Source organism: Pararge aegeria, chromosome 1 (assembly GCF_905163445.1).
Source record: "Pararge aegeria chromosome 1, ilParAegt1.1, whole genome shotgun sequence".
Classification (NCBI taxonomy): Eukaryota; Metazoa; Arthropoda; class Insecta; order Lepidoptera; family Nymphalidae; genus Pararge; species Pararge aegeria.
In genome coordinates this window covers 6095113-6114348 of record NC_053180.1, presented here as the reverse complement: position 1 = coordinate 6114348, position 19236 = coordinate 6095113, and the positions used below count along the sequence as shown (strand labels likewise).

Sequence of the window (19236 nt, the reverse complement as noted above, 5' to 3'; positions counted from 1 at the left end):
TAGGTAAAGAAACAAACGCATATATATACGGGACAGAGTGAGATAGAAAACATTATACCCTTTTTTTCCTATTCTTGTTACCATGGAAACTAAATAATAAACATTACAGTTATCCTAATAGTTGTGATACTCTACATCCACCTCAATCTCCCGTAGGCTACTTTTAAGAAGTTACACTTCCGCCGTGTGTGAATAAATTTCACACAATTTTTAATTTACCCTTTCATATGGTATTAATCTTTATTCAGCCAAATAAACTCTTTTTGTATATGTTTCGAAAATGCCCCTATCCCAGTTAATGAGGACAATGGGCTTAGGCCTCTCAAGGCAAGGGTTTCAGAGGATAGACCACCATGCTGCATCAACACATGTTGGCAAACTGTAACATACAATATGTTTATCCCATTCCTAGTATACCTTGATACAGTTATTTAGTTACACAATACTTTTTCAAATGACTACTGATAATAGAAAGAAAAATTGGTTAAACTATTCACTGGTTAAAAACATCTTATAGGGGGTAGTAAAATAATACAAATGATCATATTAATGCAATAAAAATCACAACAACTTTAATACAATATAACATACACTCCACATTTAAATGCTAACCTTTAATCTTCCGGCTTTTCTGGTGGTGGTCCACAGGGTTGCAACATCTTCTCCATCAAATTAAACTTAACCCTTGCCTTAGATTCATTTTCCACGATCGCGAAATAACTCAACAGGTCAGGGTGGCCCATATAACTGCAACAGGAGTCTCGATGTTGATTTGTTAGCCATTCGTACTTCGTTGTGTCTGCGTGACCAGTACCTATGTATTTACTTTGTAAATGCTCGAGTTGACTGTGTATGTTGTATCTCTCACCCATTTTTCTGTAAAATGTAAAACAATAATTGATATTGATCGTAGAAAGCGTAAAATATCTACAATAAATGATGCATCTTTCGATTAGTTACGGTTTGTCAATAGTATTTTTTTTACCGCGCTCTAATGAGTATTGGAGATAATATAAGGATTTAGAATTAAATTTATAACTTTTTCCGTTTTTGCCGACTCGCGTCCCGATTTGTTACAAATAAAAATTGACAGCCACAGATTACATAAAGTTAGAGACTTGAAGACCACAGAGTATTTTGAAATTTGAATATGTTATGGATATAAAGTAGTGGCAAGTGTTGGTATCCTCTATGGTCGGTTCCAGAGCCCCGAGGCTAAAAATCAATGAGTTTACAACGTATATAATTATGGTTCATTTACATTCAGCTGAATTCAATCGTACGCTGGTCAACTCAATTGAATATAGAGTAATGCAGGTCATCAAGGAGGATTTTTTATTTACATTCTGATACATTTGCTGCCATAGTAACAGAAAAGTTTGTATCAGTTATGAAATTTTATATTGCACAAAGTAAATTTATTAAAACGGTAATAAAATATGGAAAATAAAGACAAACTGACCTATACAGATCAAAATGAAACCAGCTTACGTAAACAAGCTAGGAAAATGTTAAAACAAAAACATTTAATTAACAAAAGGCCAACGCATTTGTTTATGCATGAAAAATGTCTTACTGAAATTGTAAGTATTTAATGTAGCTGTATTTTAATATTATATATATTTTAATTATAATATAGTAGGATCTGGCACTGTGATGTAGTTGATATCCCATGGACACGCTTTGCTTCCTTTATAGATTGCTTTTGTTAGGCAATGTAAAGATCTGGAATTCTCTATAAATCAAGAGTAAGACGAATAAGGCAACATCATCACTTACCATCAGGTTTGATTGCAGTGTCAGTCTTTTATAAAATATATTTGAAGAAACACTGGATCTTGCCGATATAGTCATTTACACGAACCTTTTCAAACAGTTCTGATGAAGTTTCTATGATCGGTCCTCTGCTAATTATTATGTCTCGAAAGGTAATACTTGGTGAAGTCCTTTTGGTGTGAAACATGTATTGGGGAACCTTGGTAGCAAAATTAACCGTTTTGCGTCATGGCACGGATAGTGTCCGGTTTATAAATTCCTCAACGGCTCATATACAGGATTTTTTAATTCTTTATATATCATTTCTAAATGTAACAACGACATAACTGTTTCACATCTGGCGGACGTCCCGTGACAGGCACCTTTTTTTTAAAGACATAGATCAGAAAATTGCAAAACAGGCCAAAATATTTTAGGAAGTTCCTCAAACATGAAGGCAGCTTTTATTAGAGGCATGGTTTTTTCTGAAATGTCTCATCTCTCTGGATCTGATACATAATAATTTCAGTAATTTCAATTCATTTATCCAAAAGAATTATTTCAGCCAAAGCCCAGAAACCCGAATCACATTAACTACGCTTATTATCATAACAACCAAATAAGCAAAATTGAGAACTTGAATTTGCTATACAATTTAACGCATTTGCATCTTCAATGGAACAAAATAACTAAAATTGAAGGTCTCGAGAATTTGGTAAAGTTAAAAAAATTGTATCTCACTAGTAACCAAATAAGCGTCGTTGAAAATTTGGAAGGACTAAAATATTTAGAAGAGTTGCACATTGAAAAACAAAATGTCAATGGTACGGACCCATTATGTTTTGATCCTCGGACTATGCTTTCTATTGGGGTAAGATTTTTAGGTATAGAAGTATTTTGACTACATAGCCTAGCTGATATTGTAAATAAAAGTACATTTTTAGGCTTCTCTGAGGATTTTAAATGTTTCACAAAATAGAATAGCAGACATGACTTGGACAAAGCCTCTCCGTCGCTTAGAGGTGCTGATTGCTAAAAGAAACAATTTGGAAGATGTTGAGGTAACAGCTGTTATATACGTTAAGGAGGTTGGAACGTAAATAAATAATAAATTATCAATTCTTTTAGGCGATAGCAGACGATTTATGCACGTTGGTTAGCTTGATAGACGCCAACTTCAAAGAAAACCCAATGACCAAGAAGCACAGATATAAAGAAACTATAATAGCCAGGTGTTCACAATTACGTAAGTTACGTACGTACTATTTTGTTTAGACGATGAAATTTGCAACCACCCGCATACGGCAGTCACGCTAAGTACGAAAAAAAAGAGATTTGTTTGTGGAAGTTATAATAAACTCTGAAAGAACTTTTATATAACTTTTGTATATGAACCATTAAACCAATAACTTTTTGAATGTTATAGGTGTTCTGGATACTATACCAATTCATAATACGTCTAGAACGTTCTTAAAACACTTTGACAAAGTTGTGAGACTGCGGCAATTGCATGAAGACAACAAAATAAGTATGACCCGCCAGGGTGTGGAGGAGTTCTTCGAATTGAACATGCTGCCTTATCCAAGGGCACTGAGTGCTATGTCTATTTCGGAATTCCCAAATTCAAAACCAAAAAGTAAGACTACCTACTAGTTGGAAGAAAAAAAGTATATATATCTATACCTAGCTACCTCCCTTAAATACGTAAAAATACTCTGATTATATTATCATTGCCAATATTTAAGTTTAGATATAATTTTAATAATAACAAGGTTAAAAATGATTTATACATATGATGATAGTTGCTTTCTTTTAATGAATCTTCTTTTTGGAAAATTCACATAACCGTTTTTTGTAGTTTCAGCGATTGATTCCACTTATACATTCATGCCCAGACAATTTTGGTATAATAAAACTTTACCTTCACCCAACGAGCGTATAGCGCCTCCAATGGAACCACCACCGTTACCTAAAAAACCAACCCTAAACGCTGGACATCCGGTTAAAGGAATACTCAAGAAACCAATGCCGATGAAGTATATTTAGTCTTTTTGTTTTGATAGGTATATTGGAATTGTATTCAAAAAATGTGATAAAAAACTCTGAATTTTTATTTATTTTTCGTCGTAATTCTTCTTCTTGTTTCATCTTCTTACCTTCTATAAGGTCAAACATGTAGTTAGTAAACCAACGTTTTCAATATTAACTCAATTTATGGAAATAATAGTTATAAGTATATTATGTATTAACATTTATGGTCGAAATCCAAAACTTACTTTATTTTCTCATAATGCCATTTGTGTCTTGCGATGCCCGACGCTGCTATAATATTATCACGACTGACGTGACGCAGGGTGATTACGTATCTCGCGAAAGGCGTAAATCTGCTGTTAAACGTCACATTTCCATACAATAAATAAACAAAAGTGACGTTTGACAGCAGTGATTGCAAAATTTACGCCTGTCGCAAGATACGTGATCACCCTGCCGAACAAAAAGGGTATAAAAACGCAAAAACGGTTTGAATTTCGCGCCAGTCTTAATTGGTTCGTGTGACATATTACACGTACAAAATGACGTACTGCATGGTAATAACATGCAAAAATGCTGAAGTATGAAAAGATGATGACGTATTTTTTTCCAGGAAGTAAAAGATTTTTTATCATTACAAAGTATTGGTTTGCTTAGAAACACAATATTTTATTTCAATTTGAATTAAATCTGAAACCAATCACGAAACTCGAAATGAGGGAACAGTCCAAGCTGCCTATGGTGATTTTATAGAATTCCCCCAGGTCTAAGCTGCATAAAGTTATAGATTGTTGCAAGCAAAAATATCTGTAATGCTATGATGATATCCGATTCAAATGGGAATGTTTTAAATTATTTCAATTTCTGTACAGTCATATATAGAAATTGAAATAATTGATTGACTCGGGACAATCTGGGGACACATTTTTTTGTAAATTTTGAATCGACGTCCATTTCTTATTACGTCAGTGATTATCATCGATTAAAACATTAGATCGTTTATAAAACAATACAAAAAAGTCTAGTAAAAAGAAGAGAAAGAAAGATGAGAGTTCATGCAATTTTCATATTAAAAAAAAAATTGTGTCCCTATTGTCAACAGTCAACTATTAAGTGTCAACTGTCAAGTAAGGTTAGTTTATGATGAGAGTGGAGAGTAGGTGTGTGTACATGAATATATCTTAATTGACATAATTGTTTTTTCTTTTATTTTGTTATTTCGATAGCAATTTATTAAAATATGACTGATATAATCCTGGAAGCTTGTAGAATACTTCATGAAGAATCTTCAGGTATTTATGGTCCAACTGTAACATACGTCAATCGTAGTTTTAAACACCAATGCAACATAACCTAATAAAAAGTTTCTTTTTGGGCTAAATAGCTTTATATCTGGGAGGTGATGTAGCAGAGACGAATTTAATTGAACCGTTACAATTTTATAGAGACTATGTATCGAAAAATATCCCGGTTATTATTCGCGGTGGGTGTGCAAAATGGCCAGCCGTTCAGAAATGGAATTCACATTACTTCAGGTAACTAAGTATTCAAAACTATATTACTATCGAAACGAATTAACTGTAGAAATGGCTAGAACGCCATGTCCGAAATGGGCCTCTCTATTTTAAAAATTTACTACCAGGAAGGGTATGTAATAATGCATTCGGAACTTTATAGGTTGTACATTTATAATATTGTAGGCAATTAATGCAGAAAAGTTAATTGTATTTTTTTAATGGAATGCAAGCGAATCATAGAATTTTGTCATGTGTCCCTGGTATATTGTTTTTAACAAAACAGTTTTATTGTGTTTTCAAAGGGGAATCTATATAAAATCATCTACTCTAGGTATTGGTTTAGAGAGATTGGCTGTTTTATCAACCTCTATACTCCTTACTTGTGAGTCTGCGGCTGGCAGTGGGAATATTAATTAGGCAGATGATCATCTGACAATGACAATATTAATTCATATTTACAGAAAAGTACTCTTCAATAAAAAGGTGACAGTAGCATTGACACCAAATGGTCTGGCAGATGGTATTACTCAAGATGCAAATGGGAAAGAGTATTTTGTTATGCCACAAGAATTGGAAATGACAATGACAGAGTTTCTGGATACATTGGAGGCTAAGAGGTATATTAAAAATTAGGTTTAGGGTAGGCTAGGTTTATTAGAGGTAGGCATTTAAAAGACAATACCCTAATTCTACACTTCGTTATAGTATGTTTCTAGTAAAATAAATCCATTAAAATACTGGTTGTAGTGATATTATAATTATAAGCTTCAAAATTTAAACTATAAAGGTACCTAACTCACCCTGGTCAGAGAACAATCCAAAAAAAATCTCTTTGTTTTCACCTTCATTTTATAAATGTCATTTGAAACTCTTAAGAGTTACCTTCACAAATGGCAGTACTTAATTTATTAGTAAGGCATTGCTAGATTGCAAGTTTTGTGGTATTTAGGAAATAACATATAATATATTACATTAAGCAATAATAATTAATTAATTGCTTGGTAGAAGTAAGTAAGTCTAAATGTTTATTATTTATTAAAATCAGTATCTGTTCATCTGAATCAGTTTAAGAATAGACTGGAAAAACTTCAAAAAGACAGAGCATAAGAAATTATATAGACACATCAGTGAAAGCTGTTTAGTCTAGTATATAATAATAATAGGCATTTTTAAAATCATCTGACAATACTTTCTTACAGACAAAAACCAGATCAGGTTCATTTATTTAATGTTTGTTTTATAAATGTTTTGTACATTTCTTGTTGAAATTATATTATACTTTTACAGTGAAAATTTAATACCATATATTCAGAGACAGAACTCAAATCTGACAGAAGACTTTAGTGAGCTGATGAGAGATGTGGAATCAGATGTCAGTTTCGCGAGTCAAGCTTTTAACAAGAAGCCAGATGCTGTCAACTTTTGGATGGGTGATGACAGAGCTGTGACATCCAGTATGCATTTTAGTAACTTATTATTTAAAAAAAGGCCTGTAGGTATGTTCAGTAATGCTGGGAAAAAAAATTTACTCAGTCAGGGTGCAAGGTATATAAATATAGGTGCAAAATTATACCAAGTTAAGATAGACACACTCTTGCGTTTATCATTTTTATAATCTTGATCATACATATTAGTAGTAGTAGAACTGTTAGTGACAGAGCTTGTCTGGGAAAGTACTACTGCCAGGAAGCTTGGTCCTTCAAATTAAGACTTAAAAAAAAGACATCTATGATTTCCACTTAACACACTCCAACATATTTAACTGCAAAATTTGGCACAAGAATATAAGTAGAATATGCAAATTGTTACAATAGACTACGTCCAGCATTTCAACATCCATTTATAGACATGTTGATTGTTGGTTTGTCACACCACTTCACCTTCTGCTTACTGTAATAAATAAAAGCTGGGTCTATCTGTGAAAACTTGTAATTGGCTATACTTCATTGCTTTATTTTCATTTTTTATTTTCTGTTATTAGCTGTAGGTTTACCTGTACAATAAAATAAAATAAAATAAAATCTTGCAAGCAAAAAGTCAAGCAGTGTGACAAACTTACTGTTACTTACGTTTACATAATCCATCCATTATAGTTGGAAATGGGGGATAAATATTGAATATTTTTGTTTCAGTGCATAAAGATCCCTACGAGAACATATACTGTGTGATAGATGGCAACAAAGACTTTATACTTATCCCACCAACTGATTTGCCTTATGTGCCTTACAAAAGATACACTCAAGCTATATTCCAGAGGACAGAAAATAAATGGGATATTGTACCACTTGATACAGACCATGTGAAATGTGGCATTGATATTAAAGATGATAGTCCAGCAAATGATTTACCCTGGATTTGTATTGGTAAGTTTAGATTTCAAAAGATTTAATAAATAAAACTTAAAATATTCTCCATTCAGAGCTCTGATACTCTGCTATCTGTCTGTCCGTTCATCATAGCTAGATAGTGAACGTTAGATAAATCTTTCTTTTATCAAACAGAGTATTTTATTTTACCAATAATTGTTGTATTAATAATAACTAGCTGTCCCGGCGAACTTCGTACCGCGTTTTTTTTTTTATGAATGTTATATTTTTATACTTATCATCCTATTCCGGTCTAAGAGAAATCCAAAAAAACAAATATCATAAAAATTGGTCCAGTCGTTCTTGAGTTTTAGATGGTTTAGCTAACACAACTTTCTTTTCTATATATAGATTACAGAAAAGATTACAGTTTTAGCGAAGTTATGATATTTTCGGAATATGTAATCTTTAAAGCAAAGCTTTGTGTCCTGGCCTCTGTAGAACGATAACGATAAACTAAGCTGGGTGTTAGTAAAATTCCAAATTAAATTCTTGCCTGTTTAAATTTCACCCCTGTAACCCGTTACACTACTGTTGTGTCTATGCTCAGTTAGAGCTTTATGTTCAGTTAGAGCAAGAGAAATTATCAGACCAGGCTTCAACTTGTTTTCACCCTGAACAAATCCCATTTGCATATAATTTGGCACCATTTATTTTTTAAGTAATTTAGTCAAGAAATATCTTTCTTTTGGTTTCAGATCCCCTCAAACCAAACTTACTGAAGTATCCTTCATACGAAAAAGCCCACAAGTTTAAGGTCCGCCTACATAAGGGGGACTGCCTCTACCTCCCTAGTCTATGGTTCCATCACGTGACGCAGAGCCATGGCTGCATAGCAGTCAACTATTGGTATGACATGGAGTTTGATATCAAGTATTGTTACTTCAAAATGTTAGAAGCTTTGTGTGATAAATATTGAATTAATTTAATATAATTTATTTTAAAAAGTTATACTTTTTTTAATTGCCCTTTCTTTACACCCGGCTAAGTTTGTTGTGGGCTTCTTCTTAGACCGGGACGCGTTTGGAACCCTCGTAGCTTTAGTTTTAAGTTTACGAATGTGGTTATCGCCATCATCTCACTACCGTGTAATTCTTATGTACGCATCAAAAGTGCCACCTGTGGGCCTACTTGAATAAAGATATTTTTGACTTTGACTTTGACTTTGACTTTATATTGATTAAATTTTCATACGGTGGAGATCTTATCTCCATAAAGCGGATGAATGTAATGATGTGTTTTGTTGTTAAAAAAAGTAACAATAAGGCTGGTGAGGTCTGAGAATATGGCATTTGATAAGGCCCGGCCTCCGTTCACTATGGTTAGAGCCATCATACTGTATTTCTGAGATGTAATTCTATGATACGGAAATCTATATTTTAGAATATATAGGTACAAGATCCATGCCAAAAACAAGAATGTTTTTTTTATTTTCGTTTTAATCAATATATTCGTTATTTCACAAAAACACTTGTTGACGCATCAAAAAAATTAAATTGAGACATTCAATAAAAAAGACATTGTTACGTTGATGTAATTATAAAAACAAAAATAAAAATAAGTGACCATAAAAAATATACTTTGGCCATATACCTGTGTTAAAAATAATAATTATGGTCACAAAAGAAAATAAACTTGCTGTGAGTTTCGTCGACGAACTTTTTAATTCTTCTCTCGTATGTTTCACCGGTTGTAACTATTAACAATTTAAAATCGCAATTAAAAAACTAAGTCTTGCAGTCGCAAAAGAATTATCAAATAAGTACTGTCAGATACTGTGAAAAATACGTCGCGTCGTAAAAATAATGATGGCTTGAGGGGTTCAGCCGGAAACATACATGTACCCGGCGTCGATACAGTAAGCTTATAGTCAATAGTATCAACAGAACACACAAAATATTTCTAGCAATACCACCACGTTAAAAAAAATATTAAACTCTGCCACGGTTTAGCAGTTACCGGAACCACTTTGCGGAGCGTTTTATTTTTTGTCATTTTGTACGCCACCTCGGAGTCAGTTCGGACACTTTGGATTGGCCTTTCATTAAAGCGATGGCCACAACGCCGCATTTAACCTGCGTACTAAGTGGCGTTCAAGCTTGCATTTTGCGTGCGACCGATGACAAGAATTATTCGAAATCGCGCTTTTTTTTATTGGTCGCACACTGCACGGTTAGTATTGGCAACCGAAAATTATATCCCCCGATTATATGTCCAAAGCATGGCGATAGGGAATAGGAGAAGTTTATCCCCGTATATTTTTTTTACACGTATATAATTTGGATTTTATTTCCACCCTTGCGCCAATGCGGTGAGAGTTGATAAAGCTGTAGGAGAAGATACAATTTTTCTTCTTTCCTTGTGTAAGAAATGTCTCCTGTTTGACCTTTCTTTAAAACGTACCATAATATCCGGGTAAACGTTGGAAGTGGGTGACATCAACACACTCTTGCAGTGGCCTTGCGGGGAGCATATGCCCACTGAGTTGAGCGCTACACACACGCCACCTGGTGGCCAGGCGCGTAACTCAACCTGTCTGCAAGTTGTGGCGTTTTCACACAGGTTTATCGTTACGTTCGCTGGAACCGTAAAATTAAATCAGTAGGATGTTTGGTTTGAAAGGAATTTTTCTTTTAAACTGTCTCTTATGTAAGAGACGAAGCCTGTGCACATCAGTAGGATAAAAATAGGCTGAGGATAACTTAATTTGAGCCTCTCATAGACACCTGATTCACCTTCGACTTCGAACTTGGATAAGAACCTTATTTCTATAGCTACAATTGACAGATTTCCTATACACCCTGCACTGTTAAAACGTGAAAATTCCTCTCTCCTCAGCTAAAGATAATTTGATGTGTGAAGTAATATATCTTACCTACCTATCGCCAGTTCTACTGAGCAGTCCGCTGAGCATTGTTCAGTATTCTTAGGTGGAGGGGTACATCTATTCCAAATGCATACTAACCAGTGGCGTGCATACAGGGTATGCACTAAGCGGGTAGATAATACAAAATGAAAATAATCTCCAGTTCGAGTTATAAAAACTTAAGGATAGGCTTTGCAAGAGTTATAAAAAGCCTACCCTTAAGTTTTTATAACTCGTACTGGAGATTTCCTTGATTTTATATCATCTGCATACCCTGTGCATACCCTCTTTGCACGATAATGATACTTACGTCCCATATAATCCTGATCGGGCCAGTTTACAGACAGTTCAAAGGACTCCATAAGTTCCTTTGCAGCGTACTCGGCGCCCAAGTATTTTTCCTTGGTTGAACCGGATTTCTTCAGATTGCAACATACACCACACATTTTGTTCTTGCTTATCACGCCACCCTATAATGTGAGGATATAGTATTATATCAACTTAAAAATCAGCAGTGCAATCTGTGCTTACCCAATGGTCCCTAAGCCATGTAGAGCGTTAACCGGCTCTACATGGGCGACACAGCATAATTCAAACATCAACCACACGAATACATACACAAACACACACACACACACACACACATGGCCTCCTGAAGGTGTGTGATCCTGTGACACAAACCTTCAGGAGGCCTTCATTCTAGTTTAAATGAATTTTTGTAGGGTATTGATAATGATGAAATATTTAGGTATAAATAAACTATTAAGTATATTAGGTACGGAGGGCGAAGAATCACTTACTGGTTCATTATGGGGACATGGACACTCCCTAAGGCCCAAGATAGCACATTCCGCGGCGTGGCAACTCTTGTCTGGCAAGCATCGCCCGCCCAGACCGCACCGACATTCAGATAGGTTTGGACACGTGCATTCCAACTCTTGCATCGTGCAATCCTTTTAAAAAATCACGGGTTGTTTTGAAAATTAATACCTAAAGTAGAAATTGCGTAGGTTGATACTTAAAGGCAGCTTATAAGAATATGTAGCCAATTGACCATCAATTGGCTACATATTCTTATGTATTTAACCTGCTGAGTAACTCAGAGATTTTTACAGTGCCGTCCCCGAAGGGCTGATGGAGGACATTTGGGTAAATAAAAGGGATTAGACACTCTTAGTGCGGTCCTGGAGTTGGCGGACCTGCTGTTTAACCTGCACGCCTCTCACTAGCGAAACTTGGCACGAAGTGGGTTTCCCACGTATAAAAACATATGTTTGACTAGCTTTATCATTATATCATATAGAAGTAGAACTTCTATGTGACAACTAGAATTACTTAGACGTTTATTTTAGAGAGTTTAAGTCAAAACTTACAATTCCGCTCGTGGTTAAGTTCGCATATTGGCATTCGAAAGTGCAGCACAGACCCTGCGCAGGGTGGCACATGGCTGAAGGTGCGACGGAGCAACCTTCTTTGTGCAATGCTCTTAAATAAAAATAAGCTCGAATAGCGTAACATTTCACATAAACACTTCAAGTCAAGCGTCGTAATATACTAAACGGCTTTTATAGCAAACGCTTGACTTTACTTTTTACTTTACTTTTACTTTCAATAAAGTGCATAGAAGATGCAGGGGTCAGTTCTTTCTTAAGAAAAGGTGCCAAGCAGGAAAATCGATTCAATATATCTTCTAAACATGGTAAAGAATCAACTTGGTAAAGAAGACAAAAAAAATAAGTAAAGGACTTGGTTCTTTTTATTAATATACTATTATCCATGTTCATGTTAAAAGATAGGTATTATAGATTCTCTTCCAACTAAGAAGCTTGTACCTACTCGGAGAGGGTAGGTACGACAAAAGTCCAACGGATGGGATTTTAAAATGCGACTTAACACATATTATTTACGTCCACTCATAAAAGTTAAGTAAACTTTAAATGTATTAAAACAAACAATACGAACCCTTCTTCAAAGACAAGGGCACCACCAGCACGCGGCGTACAACAAGGGTCTTTTTGATTGCAGAGTGAAGGCAGGCCACAGTCGCAGATTTCTCCATCTTCTACTATACCTAAAATTAGGTTTATCTAATTCTTTTAATGATAGCCAAATCAACACCCTGATTTGTGCTTTTACAAGGACATCCTAGTAAAATCCTAATCCTAATCCTTCAACATGTATTGATGTCCTTTTTACTATCCAATCCTAGTAAAAAGGACATCAATACATGTTGAATTTTCAATTAAGTTAAATAATAAAAAAATAAAAATTTTGTCTTATCTCCTGGTAGGGTAGTGGGTAAGATTTCTTCTTACTTTTGGAAGTACCATGGTGATCGGTTAAAAAATCTCATCACGTTCCAAACGACTCATAAGGCGTATTAAGTCTACCAATCCGCACTTCACCAGCGAGGTGGACTACGGCCTAAACCCTTATTGTTCTAATTGAGAGGATACTGAATATTATAGTGAACCGGTAATGGGTTGTTAACGACGAAGAATTGCCTAACTAACTACAAAGTTGAAGGTAAACATCAATTGTCTTATAAATTTTATATACAACCATAATGCCTTGGGTGTACAGGAGTTCCTTTTGAACCAACTGGTTGGAAAACCGGAGGTTAGAAGGTTTAATATCCCCACTTAAAACTGCTGTAAACCCTGTGGAATAATATTAATAAACTCCTTACCATTTCCACAGAAAGGCTGGTCGATCTCTGATAAACAGTAGCTCATACTGCTCAGAGTGGCCGATATCAAGCGTTTACTGCATATGGAGAACTCAGATGGGTGTGCAGAGTTTGTGGGGGAGGACTGAGATCCCATGACATAGCCGCGACAATCAGGGTTTGGGAAGTGTTCGTCGTGATGAGCGCCAAAACTGTGACCTGGTTATTAGAAGGAAATTAGGTCGCGGAAACTCATACGAATCCTTAAATATGATTTCAATTCTATAAAATCTTTTCTATAGTAGGTACTATAGAAAAGATTTTATTATTCTTTATTTTTTTTAGTATTCTTTGTGGAAAAGCAGAGCACTATTTTCAACAAGTAAGTTGAGATATTTGTTTACAACAAAATTGGCAACAACTTTCATGTACGACGTTTTTTTGAATCAAATTGGGAAATTGTATTGTTTTTGGGTAGGTATATTACCAACAGAGGTTACATTACTATCTACGCGATCTATAATGAAGAAATTTAATAAAATTCGTTACAATAATACGTACTATAAGTAAAAGTATTTGTAAATTGTACCATACCGATCTCATGTGCAAGATTGAGAGCGGCTACCCTCTCGGGGACCCTCTCGTTCAATTCTTGGGTTGCGTGAGCTAATGCGAGAGAATTGAATGACCTTCCATAGGCTCTCCTGTCGCATAAACCACCCGCTGCGCCACCCAAACCACCCCCGAGGGATGTAAAGCTAATGGGGACAGATTTGAGGTTCAGATCCAAAAGAAATATGTAGCATAGTACAGGAATGTTTTTCCGCCCCATAAATAATCAAAAGAGTTGAAAAGATTGGCATGCCAGCTATGGTTTACGAGTTAATTTTTGTAAAAGGAATAAATTCTAACGACTATAGGAAATTGGTGAATAGTAGCACTGCAACCGTTACTGATTACTTTGATTTATAAGGATCTGGGCATGCGAGTATTCTACAGTGGGAGAGGCCAACCTTAATCCAAGGGTGCTGTTCAGGAACATATGCCCCGAGAAGGCAACGCCAAGACAGACTTCGGATAGACGCCTTAGCCTTGAAAACCGCATGAGGTAGTGCCTCCCGTCCAATGCGCGATCATTGACTATATCTCCGAAAACTCGGTTGTTAGTTTCACGGGATGTGAGCACCAGAATATATTTCACTGAGAACCCTAAAAAAGAATGACATATGTAACAGTTTTTTATTTTGGGAAGGTTAATGTTTGGATTAGAGAAAGTACCGATTGAAGGATAATGGTTGTGCATCTCCCGTAAAAGATAAATTCCTCGTATTTAACTTAGTTCGGGATTTTACTTAGTTGTGCTTGCTACTAACCTATGTTGTCAGGCACTCCGTCCTCATTAAAATCTGCACGCACACCCACACCAAACAGATCTTCGGCAATATACCCTCTACGCACGTTTCGCTCCGAAACCGGAGCATCATCAGGAGATGTTGACTTTACAATGAATAATTGTTGACCTAACAATGGTGTGGGGTATAAGGATTGAAGAAATTATAAATTACACCACACATATTCTCCTGCTTTTAGCGGGGTATAGCAAATTAAGCTTAATTTTGATAATATATCATGGATTTCCGCAAAGTAACGCCTGCTTCTATCCAATATTTAAAAAGCTGAGTACTAATAATATAATGCAATAGTGAAACTCGCCTTTCTTTAAACAAGGCAATTTCGAAACAGTTGAGCGAATAGTTCACATAAGTGAAGCCGGGGGTAGATCTCTTAATGAATATATTCATTTAAGCGAACAAAAAAAAAGTACCTATATATAAGACACCGTAAAAATTATGATCTTCTCCTATATAGCCCTCTGCTGATCCGGTACTGGGGTCTTCGACTGGGAAACCGTAGGCCATGGTGATATCTGCTAAAGGATAATCTTTTCCAGTCTGTATGTCATCTGGTCCAGGATCCAATAATAATGTTGAATGGAGAGATGTCAGAGGTAGCGACCCTGCTTAGCAAACAATCTGATTAATGGCTAAGATTTATCCAAAAAAAGTTGGGTGGGTTCCGTTTCGCATCAATTTTGGGCGCCATATTTTCGAGTTCGAATAAAAATTGATTTACTGAAACTCCTTGTAACTAGTAGGTAACTATCGTTTGTTTTTTCTGTCCTGCAACGTGCCGCCCAGTGCTACCAAAGGGCCCTGAGGCCGTAGGTTTTAAGTGCTTAGCAGCAAAAATAAACATGGCGGTAGTACTTCCCCGGGCGAGCTCTGTCACAAAAACTCTACTAGTTACCTACTACAATAAACATGGTGGTAAAATGTGGAAAATGTTGTTTGTTTATTGGATTTTACAATCAATGGATCCTTAGTTGATTCTTGAACGGTTGCCTGATGAATAAATTGGTACCTATGCTATGTTAAGTCTTTTCCAGAGGAATTCCTGTCATGTCTACAAAAAGTAATTAAGTATATCGAAGATTAAATATAAATAAAATGCCAAAGTTTTAAAAATTACATAATGGCTTTTTATCAGTTAAAAGTGCTTAAAATATAGCTAAGTAGGCACCTACTAGTTTTTATCTTATACCTCCAGTTTCTTAGATTTTAGAGAAGATAGAATTTTAACAATACAGACGATAGAAATCTTCTAAAAGATGTCTGACAGGAATACCTATCTTCTGCATCTTCAGGCACAGTAAATGGCTTTCATTGCCAAACTTCGCCTCCAAGACCTGGTATCCGTACGAGCTACAGATGATGTCGCCTTTCGGTAACCGTTCTTGAAGATTTAAACATAGAACCAATTTAAGAAAGATGGTAAGAAGTAGAAAACGAAACATATTTTTGGAAAATTTGTGTACCCACCTATTTTGTGGAAGAATGGCACTTGATCATTGATGGCATTATGACAAAGTCGTAATCATAGAGAAATTTAATTTATTGATAGAATATTAATTTATTTTTTGTCCTCGTAGATGTAGGTTCTAGTTGTTTTTATTTTTGTAAAGCCTGATTACTTCACAGTCCAAGTTTTGATAAAAACTAGATTTTTGAAAGGGTTTTTAGTAATCTTGGTTTTTAAAAGAAGCGAATCAGATCCTGAACACCATGGCGCCGTGGTAAGCGCTGTGGTTTATGTGTGGTAAGTCCCAGATTCGATCCCCGGCAGATTCAACGATCGACGAGAGATTATTAATACTAAAATTCCGCTCTGGTCTTGTAAGGTTTAGCCGTTTAACTACCACCCTATCAGCAAAGACGTGCCGCCATTTGATTAAGCGAGCCGCTTAGAAATCAAAAAGGGGTATAGCTTCCATACCCCTAACCTAAGAGGTTAGCCGTCTGCCATCTTCGACTGCCTCCTCACTCGCCATCGTAGCACAAGAGCTGATTTATAGTGATTAAAAAACCCTACCAATGTTGCAACAGTGTACCTACCTACTAGTTTAAATCCCTCTCCTTTATAAAGTAGGAGGCCTGAGTCCACTAGTGGGACGTCAATAAGTCGACGTTGATGACGGATATAACACTGACGTCATATCCCATCATGGTAAGATCCGCGAAACCACGCACCGTGGGAAATCGCCTCTTTGTCAATCCAAACGGATGGATGACAGTTTTTTAGTACCGTTTATTATGCAAAGCTCTATCTCGCGGTATGGAGTACTAAGCCCAGGTCCAACTGAGTCCAGCTCATTAATATTTATGAGAACATTAATAGGTTATTTGTATGACACGTCGTCCTAACAACTAGCTGGAGACGGCTGTTTAGTAATACTCGACGTGAGTGATTACAGAATGCTTTCTTTAATTAATTTACGATTTGAATAGAATTTTGCCGGACATGTCATTTAGTCACGACTTAAGTTGGAGGTACACCAAGGATACCAACTTACCGAACGACCCTACTTGAAACAGAAGGCTGCCTAAGTCACATAAGCGCTAAGCATAAGTTAAATACTTTAATGTCTTCTCTATACAGGCGGGCAGGCAGGTGGGCAGACAGGCGTGTAGGCAGGTGGGCAGTGGGCTTTGCCTATGTAGATATACCAAGTTTAATTGACATTACTTGAAAAATGACTTAAAAAATCAAACCTACCTTTCGGGGGTACAGAGTTCGATCCCCAGCACACACTTCTGAAAGAATTGTGTGTGTGCGTTTAAAGCAATTCAATATTATCACTTGTTTTAATGGTTAATAAAAACGTGGAAAACATCGCGAGGAAACTGCGAATCGTATTTTAGGATACACAACAAATGTCGCATTGTAGTTGACAATGTTTAGCGCTGTTGGAAGATCTCCATCTTCTACACATTAATCTGGAGAATATTTCAATAAAATCGTCTTCTTAATTTAAGATTTTTTTTACCAGCTTTATATAATATATTTATATCCCCGAAAGTTCCGGACCAGCGCGGACTATTATATATAAGGGTAATTTTTTCTTGTGTTATTCTTAATAATGCGCTGTGTGTGTTGCCATCCTTAAAAATGCAAATAGCGATTACAATAGTTACTTGTAAAAAATTTCATCGGCGCCTTTCCATAGTTGACATAGTTGATAGCCGGTTGGCGCAGTGAGCAGCGATTCTGCTTTCTGAGTCCAAGGCCGTGCGTTCGACTCCCACAACTGTAAAATGTTTGTGTGACGAACATTGATGTTTTTCAGTGTCTGGATGTTTATCTGTATATTATCAGTATTTATTTGTATTCATAAAAAAAGAAATTATTAGCTATCTTAGTACCCATAACACAAGCTTCCCTTACTTTGGGGCTAATATATTCCTTTTTATTTTTATTTATAGATCAATTTGAACGCGCTATTAATTTGTTACTATCAACTATATATCATAGAAGCAGTGATAGCCCAGTGGTTAGGACATCGGCTTCACTTTCGGGGGGCCGAGTTCGATTCCCAGCACGCACCTCTAACGTTTCTAAGTTATGTCCGTTTTAAGTACTTACCTAAATATCACTTGCTTCAACGGTGAAGGAAAACATCGTCAGGAATGAGAGTCTTCCATTATGTTCTCAAAAGGCGTGTGAAGTCCACTAGTCCGCACTGGGCCAGTGGGGTGGACAACGACCTTAACCCTTATCTTTGTGGGAGGAGACCCGTGCCTTGTAGTGGGTCGGTAATGGGTTGATATGATGATAAAGATACCAATCAACGGATTCATTGCTGAATGAGATTATCCCACGTTACAGTGGCCTTCTCGTTATTAAGTATTGGTACTGAGACGGGTGTTTTGGCTTGACCCGGGAATGGAATCTGGGACCTAGTGATCCATAGTTGAACGCGCTACGAAGACCAACGAGTATAGGCCTAAATTATTTGCCAAATGGCTTACATTACTCTCTGATTCATTTTCCTGTACGGTACAAAAATGGTCTGTAACAATATAAATTTTAGAAGCACAAATAAACTGGTTGTGTAGTTTATTAGGCTACATAAAATTGCTAATTAATTCAAGGGCAACTGTATATTATAAAGAAAGAAAGAAAAATCATCTTTATTGCCACGCATTTGTGTTAAATTAAAACATAAAATTAAAATGGAGCTGGGTCAATAAAGCTGGAAACCTACTTAAAGGTGCAGCACTGGTTTTCAGCCAGATCCCATAATTATCTTGATAATCGTAGAATCATAGCATTACAACCCTAAATGGATTACCGTTTTACATTAAAACCCTGTTCAATCTTTTGAATATAATAAGGTTATATATTAAGGTTGACAAAAGGTATTGTAAATAAAGCAATATCGAGCGAGTGATGCGAAAATGTAGTAATTCATTGAAAGGAAAATGGTACCGATTTTGTTGGAATATTTATTATTAATTATGCGTCTAAATCTAAAATATTGCTGGATTCTTTGCACTTTATTATCTGGAGCGGGATATCACTATTTATTGACATTTAAATTTAGTTTCGTTTACATATTTATGTAGAACAGAGATGGCATGGCTGATATATTGGAAATATCTCTAAAATAGTTCACATAATTTTTTTTTGTAATAA

At 35.8% G+C, this 19236-nt stretch overlaps 3 protein-coding genes across 5 annotated transcripts; 1 reads left to right on the top strand and 2 right to left on the bottom strand.

Annotated features, from left to right (window-relative positions):
* Nucleotides 1-541: 541 nt before the first annotated feature.
* Nucleotides 542-1144, bottom strand: LOC120624288 (splicing factor 3B subunit 5). Of its 3 annotated transcripts, none has more exons than XM_039890761.1 (2): nt 1040-1144; nt 542-876 (listed from the first exon to the last, which is right to left on the bottom strand). In XM_039890761.1, the coding sequence occupies exon 2, from the start codon at nt 870-872 to the stop codon at nt 615-617; it is 258 nt and encodes an 85-aa protein (XP_039746695.1). In that variant the 5' UTR covers nt 873-876; nt 1040-1144; the 3' UTR covers nt 542-614. The 3 variants fall into 3 exon arrangements, with proteins under 3 accessions (XP_039746695.1, XP_039746678.1, XP_039746688.1); XM_039890744.1 differs by having other exon boundaries at nt 986-1110; XM_039890754.1 differs by having other exon boundaries at nt 961-1094.
* A 205-nt stretch (nt 1145-1349) lies between these two features.
* Nucleotides 1350-8620, top strand: LOC120624303. Its single transcript, XM_039890770.1, is given in 12 exon segments — nt 1350-1583; nt 2321-2626; nt 2700-2816; nt 2884-3001; nt 3182-3391; nt 3614-3796; nt 5019-5078; nt 5171-5321; nt 5765-5920; nt 6591-6757; nt 7436-7666; nt 8368-8620. Coding segments are annotated over 12 exon segments (2064 nt in total). The 5' UTR covers nt 1350-1439; the 3' UTR covers nt 8589-8620.
* A 1335-nt stretch (nt 8621-9955) lies between these two features.
* Nucleotides 9956-16057, bottom strand: LOC120628245 (disintegrin and metalloproteinase domain-containing protein 10-like). Its single transcript, XM_039896565.1, has 11 exons — nt 15889-16057; nt 15029-15220; nt 14577-14609; nt 14217-14412; nt 13798-13961; nt 13225-13422; nt 12498-12606; nt 11909-12020; nt 11336-11488; nt 10846-11005; nt 9956-10248 (listed from the first exon to the last, which is right to left on the bottom strand). Exons 1-11 carry the CDS (start codon nt 16055-16057, stop codon nt 9956-9958), a joined length of 1779 nt encoding a protein of 592 aa, XP_039752499.1.
* Nucleotides 16058-19236: the final 3179 nt, after the last annotated feature.

Excerpts from the sequence above, each read along its gene's own strand:
- LOC120624288 (XM_039890761.1), bottom strand. The coding sequence starts at position 872 with ATGGGTGAGAGATACAACATACACAGTCAACTCGAGCATTTACAAAGT.
- LOC120628245 (XM_039896565.1), bottom strand. The coding sequence starts at position 16,057 with ATGTTTCGTTTTCTACTTCTTACCATCTTTCTTAAATTGGTTCTATGT. Across the intron at positions 14,413-14,576 it reads CGGAGTGCCTGACAACATAG|GGTTCTCAGTGAAATATATT; the intron begins GTTAGTAGCAAG and ends ATTCTTTTTTAG. Across the intron at positions 10,249-10,845 it reads CGATCAGGATTATATGGGAC|CGAACGTAACGATAAACCTG; the intron begins GTAAGTATCATT and ends TTACGGTTCCAG.